The sequence below is a fragment of the Typopeltis vanoorti genome, chromosome 6 (genome assembly GCF_054136105.1).
Source record: "Typopeltis vanoorti isolate ZY-2024b chromosome 6, IOZ_Tvanoo_1.0, whole genome shotgun sequence".
Lineage (NCBI taxonomy): Eukaryota > Metazoa > Arthropoda > Arachnida > Uropygi > Thelyphonidae > Typopeltis > Typopeltis vanoorti.
Genome location: NC_143554.1, coordinates 92854616 through 92867141, shown reverse-complemented (window position 1 = coordinate 92867141; position 12526 = coordinate 92854616). Strand labels below are relative to the sequence as shown.

The 12526-nt window shown below is 34.9% G+C and overlaps 1 protein-coding gene across 1 annotated transcript in view; it reads right to left on the bottom strand.

The window, feature by feature from the left end:
- The window catches only part of Ankle2 (ankyrin repeat and LEM domain-containing protein 2), a 181885-nt gene extending 169562 nt beyond the window's left edge, over positions 1 to 12323 (bottom strand). The window contains exons 1-2 of the mRNA XM_090394536.1: positions 12202 to 12323; positions 7225 to 7707 (exon numbers count right to left, since the gene is read on the bottom strand). Coding sequence (XP_090250662.1) covers positions 7225 to 7450 — 226 coding nt within the window. The 5' untranslated portion in view covers positions 7451 to 7707; positions 12202 to 12323. The remainder of the gene's footprint in view (positions 1 to 7224; positions 7708 to 12201) is intronic.
- Positions 12324 to 12526: the final 203 nt, after the last annotated feature.

Genomic DNA, 12526 nt, shown 5'->3' with positions numbered 1-12526 from the left:
GTGGGAATAAGTACCATTATTACTAACTTCAATCAACCGCCTACCCCTCAACAAAACCTTGGTTCTCTGACATGTACCAAAGCAGTCCAAGACAAAAATTCAACATCAGCATACATTCATACTGCCGGCGAAGGTTGGTCGATTGGTAGAGCCTCTGCTACTAATGGCTCAGTTAAGTAAGTTTGAATGTGGTTAGTAGTTGGAAAGGGACCAATCGTTCGATGCTGTCAGCAGGCTCTCCCTCGATGAGTCTTTGGACTCCCTGGAGGTGTCAAAATAATAATAATTCAATGGCTCAAGTTAAAAACTGCAGCTTCTAACTTAGTTTATACTACCACCCATAAACAACTGTTAAAAACACAAACCTCTTATGTGTCAAATGCAAAATTTTTGCTTCTTGTTCAAATGGAAGTCAAGCTTTTTGATCCCCCAACAAAAACTGTCAGACAAAACTTCTGCCCAACCATGTTTCCACCTCTCTTTGTCTCATCCTGACAGTACAATGGACACATCTCCTAAAGATAAGAGACCTTTTAAAAAAGCATCAGTCTTTTTCTCCACCCATGGAAAATCTCCTCTGCTATTCCACAAACTACTAACAAACATTCCTCCTCTGATCTTTCATCAGGACTTCAAAAAATACTCAATAGCCTTGATACTAATTAGTGTTATGGTTAGATGGTATTCCTCCAGTTGTGTGATTAACTATTAACACCTATCCTGTATTACCATAAGCTTTCATACTCATCTAACATCTACCCAGCAGCACGGAAGCAAACTTTTATCCAGAATGCTCCTAATAATGAAGATAAGAGTCAGCTATTAAGCTATCATCCTACTGCCTTCGTGTAAAACTCTCGGAAGTGATGGAAATCATCAACAAAAAAAAGTTCTTCACTACCTGGAGATCCATCATTAATGAGTGAACAACAGTACAGATTCTGTCATTCACATTCTACATAAGATTTCATCACTAACATTAACTACTATAGTCATAAGCCATGAAATGACTGAGAGAATGTGGTCACTCTTGATATTTCCGAAGTATCTCAATGTGACTAGCATCAAAATATTCTTTCTAAGAAATTACCATCTTATGGTCTCCCACCTGCCCTTTTCAATTAGATAACCAATTAATTAGGACTCTGGTCATTCACTGCATGTCTGGATGGCTTCCTCTCAGATTTCTTTATCAATGCTGGAATACTCCAGGATACTGTACTCTCACCTACTCTTCCCCTGGTACATTAATGACCTTCTCTCCCTAACTTCAAATCTTATCCACAATTTACTGATGAAGATGTAGACAGCTGGCCTGGTTGGTCAAGTGGATAGCATACCTGTTCTCCAATGAACAAGTTGTGGATATGAATTCCATCTCGGGCATGGATGTTTATAAAAGTCTGCTCTGAAGTTTGTATAGCTCCTTGAGTTTATAAGGCTTATCGTTAAAAAAAAAAATTGTAGTACTCAAATAAATGAAGCTTCAAGATCTTCCAAAATCAATTATACACAGATCTCCTCACCATTCTCATCAAGTGAGGTGAAGTTAATTTGGTTAAATTCAATGCTATCACATTTGGAGATGGTGCACCAAAAAATCTCCCTAACAGTTTATGACCACATAAAGAAGAGTGCAATCCACCTAAGAGGTGGTCCTTCTGCCCCCCCCTCCCCCACTCCACTCTCTTTCGAATATTTCTTGTCATTTTTTTTTTCATAAGCACTATGTTTCTCATTATGGATTTTTCATAGATATTTTCATGATGGTTTGCTCCAAATGCTCACCGCCATTCCTCCATTTTCCCTCTAACCAAGTAAGAACATGAGCAATCACTGGTCAATATCCATATACAGTTCAACTCCAAACATATCAGCTTTTTTTTCCTCATCTTCTTTCTTTATTCCATCTATTCAGTTATATATCAGGCTAAACTGAGAAAAACCATCTTCGGAAAGCTGAAACTTAAGTAATTTTTCAAATTTAGCTAATATTAACTAAAGTTTGAAATTTTATTTCAATTTACTGTTTATTTTTTCTGGGTGTATATGACAGATTGAGTTATTTACATTAATGAAAAACTTGTATTTAAAGTAGATATTGTTGGTATGGTGTGAATACTATGTGTAATTTTGTTCAGTGAAGTACGTGTGTAATGTATTTGTCACAAAAGTTGAAAGACCCTGTGGACGGAAAGCAAAGACGGTGAGCAAATATGTAGTAAGTGTTTTCTGGAGTGCATGCCAGCTGGGCAGAGAGAGAGCAAAACACATGATAGTGAAGTAGATAATCCTCAAAATGCTGATAGAAAGTAAGGAGAATAAAGAGGACCTCAATAAGGAAATGGCATGCTTATGTATAGCCCTTCAGAGAAGAAAATTGAAAGAATGCAGCAAAACAGCAAAAGATTAGTAGAGCTGAGAAGAGAAAAAGTAAGAAGTGTGAAGTAAGAAACAAGATCATAAGAATAAACGATTGGATAAAGAGAAAATTTATTACATTGATTCAATTATATGAGGAGTACTTAATAAAAGCATGATTAAATCTTGTTAACCTAGTGCAAAAAAAAAATCAATAATATTAGTGAACAGTCAGGATGCAATAAAGATGAAAAAATTGATTGTTTAGGCTGGCACTAATGATTCAAAAAAGCAAAAAATACTGTATGAGAGAAGATATAAAAGAGTTATTGGGAAAAAAAAAAAAAAAGTGCAAAAAGGGGAAGATTGTTTAAGTTGTGGGGAAGGGTGTACTACTGATGACAGAAGATGAATTGCATCCAAAAAGAGTAGAAAACAGAAGTGTGGATGAAGTTCATTTAAGGCAATCTTGAGTGATTGAGGCCAACTGAACAAAAATATACAAATGGTTTCAGCTATAGAATGGGGGGGGGGAGTTGATGTGGAAGACATGCATCAGCAAATTACACAAGTGCCAAGTCACTGTGCATAATTTGAAATCCCTAAAATTATTTGGGATTTTAACTATCATAATATAGATGCAATAAATTACACAATAACCACAATAATTAACTTTAATGAAATGAAAGTATAGATATTTCATACTGAAAAAATAACAGTCCATCATCAGTGCGTAGAAACAAGCAAATCAAAGAAACTGGAATACAAGGTACACACAGCAGTCAGTGGTTTACCAATTAAAAACTGCTGCCGCATGCTAGAAATTAATATTAATAAATAATATTATTAAAAATTATTTTTGATGGTTTTAAAAGATAAGAATCTCCCAAACTTTTGGGAGATAGAGACAATCGTTCTGATTCAGATTTGGCCGATGTAAAAGGGCTTCGCAACTGTCTTTGAAAAGACGTTCATATTTAAACCTGCTTCTATGGAGAAGACGAGCTTCATCCCACTGGATACTGTGTTTAGTGTCAATATTATGTTGTGCCATACGAGACTTTTGAGGTTTCATGTATTCCATATGATATTGATGTTTTTTTTTTCCACAGAATGGACTGTTTGCCAAAAGTATATTAGATTACATTCACAAGATATCTGGTAAACGCCAGCTAATGATAGAGGTGACAGTTTGTTTTTTGTGGATAACAATGGATGAAAAATTTTGTTGACAGGGAAATATGTGGGTATGGGATAATACTTCTTCAAAATTTTACCAATCGGTTCAGAGATGCCAGAAATATAATTGGCAAACCATTATAAACGACTGCTGTTGGTGATTTACCAAAAGCGTCAAAAAACTTCCAACAGGGAAGTTTTTTGACACTTGGTTAGACTATAAATTATATATTTATTTTAATCCTTTATCCAAGTGTAAGCAAACAAAGTTTGCTCCTGAAGTATTTTTAGGACTGGGGCAACTCAGTCCACCTCTGCCACAAGTTGCCCCAGTCCTGAAGATACTTTGGAGCAAACTTTGTTTGCTTACACTTGGATAAAGGATTAAAATAAATATATAATTTATAGTCTAATCAAGTGGAAAAAAAAACTTCCAACATCTTTCTCTAATCCAGAGTAATTTAATAATAAGGTGTGACACCTTTTGGCAATTGGCATATGGTAATATGACATCTGCATTGCTTCAACCTTGGTATCACCTCTGGGTCTGGCTCCCACTGAAAAGACCTCAATAAAGGTCAAAACCAGTCTGGGTAGTGACCCTTCCCATAACGCATAGCATAATACATGTCTGCAAGGAGATGTGCTTTTGTATTATGGGATACTAAGGAAAGTGATGAGAACTCAGTCCACCTTTGCCACAAGTTTCACTTGGATAAAGGATTAAACTAAATATATAATTTAATAACCTTGTATTCCCATTTCTTTGATTTGCTTGTTTGTATGCATTGATGATGTACTGTTATTTTCAGTATGAAATATGTGTACTTTCATTTCATTAAAGTTAATTACTGTGGTTATTGTGTAATTTATTGTTTTTAGTCATGCCACTGGTACCTTTAAAGATTATCATAATATAGATGAAAAGGAGGAAAGATCACATGGTAGGAAGGAAAAACTCGAATTTATACACCAAGAGAAATTACTTGATGCAGCATGTGATGAAGGAGGACTTAGGGCATGGGTGTTGAATCTAGCATAGGATCAAAAGATCTGTCAATGGCAAAGGTGGCAACATTGCCACCAAATGGAGAGAGTGATCATGCGGTCTTAAGTTTAGAGGTTGTGAAAAAATGGAATTTTCAGTTAAGGAGTATATGTGGAAGTGCAGGTAGATAATTATGGCAACCTTAGGAGGCAATTGGAATAAGAGTCATAGCATAAGAATCTGCAAGCTCTGCAATCAAGGTAAGAATATTAGTAGTACATGGTAGATAGTCAAAGGGCATCTGAAGGAAACAATATCAGACTGCATACTCAAGATCAAAGGATAAATCAGGTTGAAGTGAGGTATATGAATAGTATCATTTAATCAGGATCTTAAAAAAAAAATCATGGTAGAGGATATATAAGAAGAAAGATGATCGGCAAACTCGCCAACAGTACAAGGCTCAGGAAAGAGAGGTAACCAGCATTGTAAGGAATGCAAAATCAGATTATGAAAAGAAATTAGCCAAGCAGAAGAAAGAAAATCCCAGAGTGCTTTCACTATATGACAAGTAAAAGGAAAAATGACTAACAAGTGCATTCTTTAACAAGAATAAAACTTTAACAAGGTGAAAGAAGCAAGTGGAACAGTTGAGTTACTGAGTAACAGGAACTGATATAAGTAAGAATAGAGATTGATGAACTGGATGTACTTAGGATATTGCAGCATCACAATGCAAATATGGCTATGGAATTAAATGGGATATCAGCTCACATTTTATGAGCATGTACAAAGGAACAGGCAATGGCTCTGACTAGACCATTTCTTTGTACAGGTAAAGTTAGGTGTTAGTTCTGGTAAAGTTGCAAGGAAGGCAACTGAGTACAGCTGAGATGGACACAGAAAACAGCTACAGAATGATACTGCTGGATTTTGAAAAGGTGCTTGACAGGATACCATATGGAACTCTGTAACACAAACTGGAAGAAATGAGGAATGGACATGAAAAGGTGTCATGGATATGAGGGTGGCTGATGGACAGATACCGAAAAGTAGTATAGAGAGGAGCAGAATCCAGAAAAAAAAAGTAACTAGTGGTGTGCTGCAAGGTTCAGTGCAGGGACCATTTCTGTTTAATTTGTACATACATGATACAGGAAATAACCAAAAAGGAAATTTTCAGCTGTTTGCTATTGAAGCAAAATTGGACAATAGTTAATCAAGATGATATAGAGAGCTTTCAGGACAATTTAAATAGGCTGAAAGTATGAGCAAAAGTATCAGTTTAATGTGAAAAAGTAAAGTTATGCATTTGGGGATAAAAAAAGATTACATGCTGTGTACTACATTAAGAGAACTGTACTCCAGGAAACTGATGAAGCTAAGGTTTTGGAGATGGTAGTAGACAAATAGTTCAAGTTCAAAAAAGCATACTGTTAAGGTTGCCAGTAATTGAAAAACACACTAACAAGCAGAGATAAGGAAGTTATCATTCATCTTTACAAGGTTTTGATATGTCCACATTTGGATTACTGTGCTCAAGGTATGGTCAGTTGAGTTCCTTGGGAATGAGGAAGTAAAGGAAACGATCCAAAGATGGTGAGCAGTCTGTGGACTGACAACAGTTGAAGGTTTGTGGGTTGTGACAGTTGGTTGATAGGCAAAAAAGAGAATTTGGTTTATTTAGATTTGCAGTCAAAGTAACTCAGGCTATGAAGACAGTGTGTGTGTGTGTGTTCTAATGCCAGTTTGTCTGCTTTGCAGGATGAAAAACTTCAGTTTCTGAAAGGAAAAAACCCTGCCACACCTGTATGAGACTGGCTAACTCACCTTCAGTTGAAAAGCCCTGATAAAGGTTCTTTGTACCCTAGGTCTTTCCAACTAAGTGGTATCAATGAAACTAACTGAACTACAGAGGATCATTCTATGATAAAAACATTTAAGTTACTAAAAGGATTTTATAGAATTGATGCACAGGAAATATTTCAGCACTTGGCTAGAGATGCAGAACAAGAGGTCATCCCCCCAGAAATTGAGTAAGGGTGTAGTCAGCAAGGGTGTGGGAGTAGAATTTTTATGGAAGAGCAGTGAATGAGTGAAATGGGTAGCCAGTTAGGAGTTCTTTTTATGTCAATGAGTTCAAGGAAAGGCATGACCGATATTGTGTGGATAGCATGGGTCTCCCACATGTCTTCAGAGTCTTCAGGCTCCATGGAGGTGCCCATTCAAAAATCATAATAATATCTCTATTCTTTGGAATAATCTTCTCCATACTCATTTTCCCAATAAATACAATCCATGTTTTCTTTGTTGTTGTTTTTTCAAGTAATTTATTAATAGATTCCTTATTTCTCCTTAACCAAACCCACACGACACAACTATGTTATAGGTTTTGACCTCTCATGTGTGCAATTGGTGTTTTAAAAATAATAATAAAACTTCAGTGGTATAAATACTTCATTCCACTTCAAGAGTTAACAAAAACCTCCACTGCAAGAGCACTATGCTACCTAATTTAGACTCTGAAGAAAGGCTAAGTTAGGTAATATAGCACTCATAATAAGTATAATTCACAATTATTTTCAAAATCACTAAGTCTAACTACTCAGTCCAAATTAAAAAATATTGCTTATTACTTTTTTGATTAAGTAATTTTTGCCTAAACAGAAATAAACAAAATAAAACTGAATGCTTACCATCCCTCTCACAAGAAGAAGAATCTTCAGGTACACATATCCCATAATAATGAACATGTAATCCTCCTGATGGGGTGTGAAGAATATCTGGAGATTCCTCATGCTTCTCAGATATAGCTGAATCTGAATTAAGTTTTTTATCATCACTAACCTCAAGCAGTGTCACACTGTTAATGGAATTTAAATCAGCACTACGATTTTTTCTTCTACTATACAAATTACCCATGTTTTATTTTATTTTATTTATTTTTTTAATTTGCAGAAATATTATATCTGCATAAAGAATATGTGTTTTGCTATACTAAAAGTGATAAAAATCTAAAAAAATGTTTTCCATGAACAAAACAAAAAAAAAAGATGAAATTCAGGTGAACAAAATAATTTATGTCAGTTTGCACGACAGCCCACTTCGTCATTTTTTTTTTAATTTCAATCTATAAAACTAGAAAATACAGTTCTTGGGTTCTTGAATCCTTGTGTAACCTGTAAAATAAAACAGTGAAAAAATGCTAACTATATTTTTATGACTATTTAATTCCTGTATATGTGTATAAATAAACAAACATGTATGTTCTCCTACCAATTCAAATTTATACCTCATTCACAAATAATCTTGGCCAAGTCTTCCTCTTATTTATAAGAGGAAGAGAAAACATACAATAAAACCACAAACTTTAGTATATTCTTTAATAGTTATAGCCTTTTATGAAGAAGAAGAAAAAAAATCTTCATAATAATCAAAAGCATGTTGATTTTTGTTTTGTTCAAAGGAAATACAAATAAAATACATACAAAATCAAAGGAGAAACAAGTATAAAGTGCAATGGTTAAAGCAACCTCACCAAAAGTTATAGATTTAGCTAACAGCAGATGACCTAGTTATAGGGATATAATGTGATGGATTTATTATTTTCAGAAAGGATAGCATAGATAGGACAAGCAGTGGGGTACTGCAGATGAACTGCAGCCAACAGTAGGAGTCAGTCAAGCAGATGGCAGTTCAAAAACTGGTTGCTGCTATAGGCCAGGGGTGACAGGGATGATGTGGAAGACATATATCAGCAAATTAGTACAATGAGTGCAGGCTGAGTAATTATTATGGTGACTTCAATTATGGAGATATAGATTGGAAGGAAGAAAGACTGCATGGCAGGAAGGAAATGGAATTTCCTTCCTGTCATGCAATGTCATAAAGTATGAGGAATATTCTGTCAAGAAAGAGTATATGTGGAACTACAAAAGCAGGTGATTATGACAAGCTTAGGAGAATGATTGAAGCTGTGCCATCACATAAAAACCTGCAGAGGAAGGATGTTAATAGTGCATGGGAGGTAATTAACAGACATATGAAGGAAACAATATCAGAGTGCATATCCAAGGGAGGGTTCATCAGGTAGGAGTTAGATAGATGGTAGTATCATTAAAGCATGAGCTGCAAAAAAAAAAAAAAAAAAATGTTATAGAGGGTATAAAAGGAAAAAGATGACCAGTCAGCTCATGAACAGTACAAAGATCAGGCAAGAAAGGTGACCAGAATAATAAGAAAGGAAAAATCAGATTACGAGAAGAAACTAGCCAAGCAGGCCAAAGGAAATCTGAAAGAGTTCTTTCACTATGTGGCAAGAGGAATAATAATATTATTATTATTATGATGTGACACCTCCAAGGAGTCCAACGACTCATCGAGGGAGAGCACCTAATCTACAACTGTCCGTCATACTCCTACCTCATCAACCAATGCCATCTACCACCCATCGCCACTAATATTTTCACAGACAATCACAAACATCCATGCCCACGGTGGGATTCAAATGCAGCCTTTTGGCTGGAGAGTAGATATGCTAACCACTCAGTCAATCAAGCTAGCAAACTATGGAAGAATCACTGTCGAAGATTAACCTTAAAGAATTCTTATGGCAGTGAGATAACAGAAGTAGAGAAAATAGTTGAGTTACTGAGTGACCACTTTGCAAGGGTATATCATATGAGTGAGGTGGCATATGGGACAGGGACTGGTGTAGGAACAGAGATGAATGAAATGGAAGTTCTTACTATACTGCAGAATCTCAATGTAAATACAGCCATGGGGTTAGATGGGATATCGGCTTGAGTTTTAAGAGGAGGAGGAAGGGAATTGGCAATGACTCTGACTATGCTATTTAATTTAAGTCTCAGCTCTGGCAGAGTTCCAAGGGAGTGCAAAAAGAGTAGAATAATTTCTTTGCATAAAGGAGGCTCTAAGACTGCAGCAGCAAATTATAAATCAATCATTATCTCAGGAGTAACCAGTGAAAAAGAGAATTCAGAAATGGGTGGATAAGAATATGATATTCTATGAGGAGCAACATGGCTTTGTGAAGGGTCAGTAATGTCTTAATAATTTACTAATTTTCAACAGAGCAACAAGTGAGTAAGATAAAGTGACTATATGATGATTCTACTGGATTTTGCAAAGGCATTTAACAGAATACCATATGGAACTCTGTTATGTGTGAATTAGAACAAATAGGGATGGACATGACACTGATTATATGGATACGAACATCATATCCATATAATCTAATGGATTATATAGATATGACGGATAGATATTATGGTTGATGGATAGATACCAAAAAATGGTACATGGAGGAGCAGAATCCTGATTAATAGTAGTGTGCCACAAGGTTCTGTGCTAAGGCCACTGCTGTTTAATTTATACATAAATGATACAGCAAGTAATCTGAAGGGAAATAATCAGCTGTTTGTTGATGATGCAAAAATAGGCTGAGTAATAGTTAATCAAGACAACGTGAGGAGCTTGCAGGATGATTTAAATAGCTTTTTTAACATACTGTTATATCAGTATAACTAAAAGATAATGAGCATCAATTTAATGTGGAAAAGTATAACGTTATGCATTTTGGAACAAAAAGATTACAAGCTGTGTACCACATTTGGAAACTGTACTTAAGGAAATTAATGAAGCCAGGGATTTAGGGGCAGTAGTAGATGGAGAGTTGAGGTTTAGAGAGCATAGTGCTAAAATGGTCAGGGTAGACAGAATTACTTGATTTTCACAGAACTCACTAACAATTAAAGATAAGAAGTTGTCATTCTTCTTTATAAAGGCTTGATACAACCACATCTGGTTTACTATGCTCAAGTCAGGTCAACTGGGGTTTCTTGGGGATGAGGAAGTGGAGAGTATCCAGAGGAAAATGACCAAGATGGTTAGTAGTCTGTGGAATGTGCTCTGTGATGATAGATGGTGAGTGGAATGCATTGCCTGAGTATGTTGTGGAGATGTGGACACATTGAATCAGTTTAAGACACAGTTGGATGAGCATTGTATGCAATAGTGAGTACTTCCCGCGATGAATCTCTGACTCCATGGAGGTCGGGTGTTGATAATAATAACAACACTAATGTGTTATATATATATATATATATATATATATATATATATATATAAGATCCTCATTCTTTTAATTTGTAATTGTTGTAATCTGTAAAAGTATAACAGTCAGGTTTTCACTTAAACTAAACTGATCTGATCTACAGTGTTAAATTTTGGTGAATATCTTGAAAATAAAATTTCAATATCTTAACAATCTCATCATCATCAAATTCCTGCCATGTACCCTCAAGGGGTGTACAGGATATGATAGTACTACATGAAAAAAATTACATCATTACTAACTTCCGATCTACAATTTCCTCCAAATCAGTCTGTTACTTGTCAAGACTCCAACATTATCAGATCTTATATTTCTATCCTCATACTATACAATTTCAACAAAATGTATGCACACAACTAACTCCGTCATGTGCATATGAAGATAGTATTAATAGGTGTTTATAAATTATCACAAAACATCTGAAAAACTGTGGGGGAAAAAATTAAGTGGAGAATGTCCTTAATTTCTAAAATGTGAAATTCTTTGAATACTAATAGAGCTAGTAAATATAACTGAAAAAATACAGCAGATATGGTTGATTTATTTACTTGTGTTGCACTTTAAATACAACTAAATAGAGCCATAAGCAAACCTTTCAGCAATTAGTTCAACATCAAGAACTTAACCAAAAAAAAAGGCTACAGTAAAGAGGGGGAGAGAGAGAGAGAGAGAGATGTGTATATGTCAGAGAAGCACCAAAGATATGCTTGTTTAGCAACTTTGAATATTCCTCTAAATTCATATTTCAAACTCATGTCAGAGGTAATGTCACTGCTGTCAAGAAATGAAGCATTATGAGAAAGTGGAGAATGATTATTCAAATACTTTTAACTGAATTCCAATACAAAATTGAAATCTTATCAGGGAACACATGCAGTTTATTAACAGATAAAAACATGTTTGTGATCCACCGGTATTCATGCACAGGCGTTCCTAGTGGTGACGAGAAAGGAAAGAATTCAAGTACATGAAATATTTAAAATGAGTGTGTTAAAATGTAAGTGATGAATTGTGAAAATTTAAGCGACGAAATCATTTAGCCAAACTAGTTTGGCTAAATGAATTCGTCTGCAGTAAAAATTGGTGAATTATTATAATAAAATAATTTTAAATTCTGCACAAGATCTGTTCAATGACATTTCACATTTGGTTAATTAAAAGGTTACAAATAAAGTAAAATTAATCATGTAGTGTCTGTATACTACTTGAGAGAATATATCAGGAAATTAATGAAGATGATCATTAACTTGTTCTAAAATTTTTGTTCGAAGACGCTTTACAAAAAGAAAGAAAAAAAAGTCCTGCGAGATTTAAAGAAGAACTATAAAGTAGCGCGCATACGTTTAAATATGAAGCATGAATTATGATTATATTCTTAAACTATATAATATTAGCATATCTTTAATTAAATAACGTGTGTTTCTTTAAAAAGAAAGATACCTCAAAGAATAATACAGAAAATCTTGCATTGCTAATAATATATCATTTTCTAAAAACATGAGGGCTTTCAATCAAGAGTTACTCAACTACCACCCACCACCATTAAATAAACGCCAAACATGGTTTAGAGTACCACGAGTCGGCGAGATGACCTCATGTTGGCAAAATAGTAAACAATGATGTCATTATTTATAATGTTACTTGATAACAGGGGAGCACATCAAATTATTATTATTATTATAAAATAATAAAAACCCTGCGTATATCAGGAACTACAAGGCATGTGATTATGCCCAGCGTAGGAAGAAGGTTGAAATTGTGCAATCGCTTAAAACCCTACAATGGAAGAATGTTAGTAGTGCATAGGACTTAGTTTAGAGGAATCAACATAAATCGTATAACTAAAACAAGGAGGATTAATC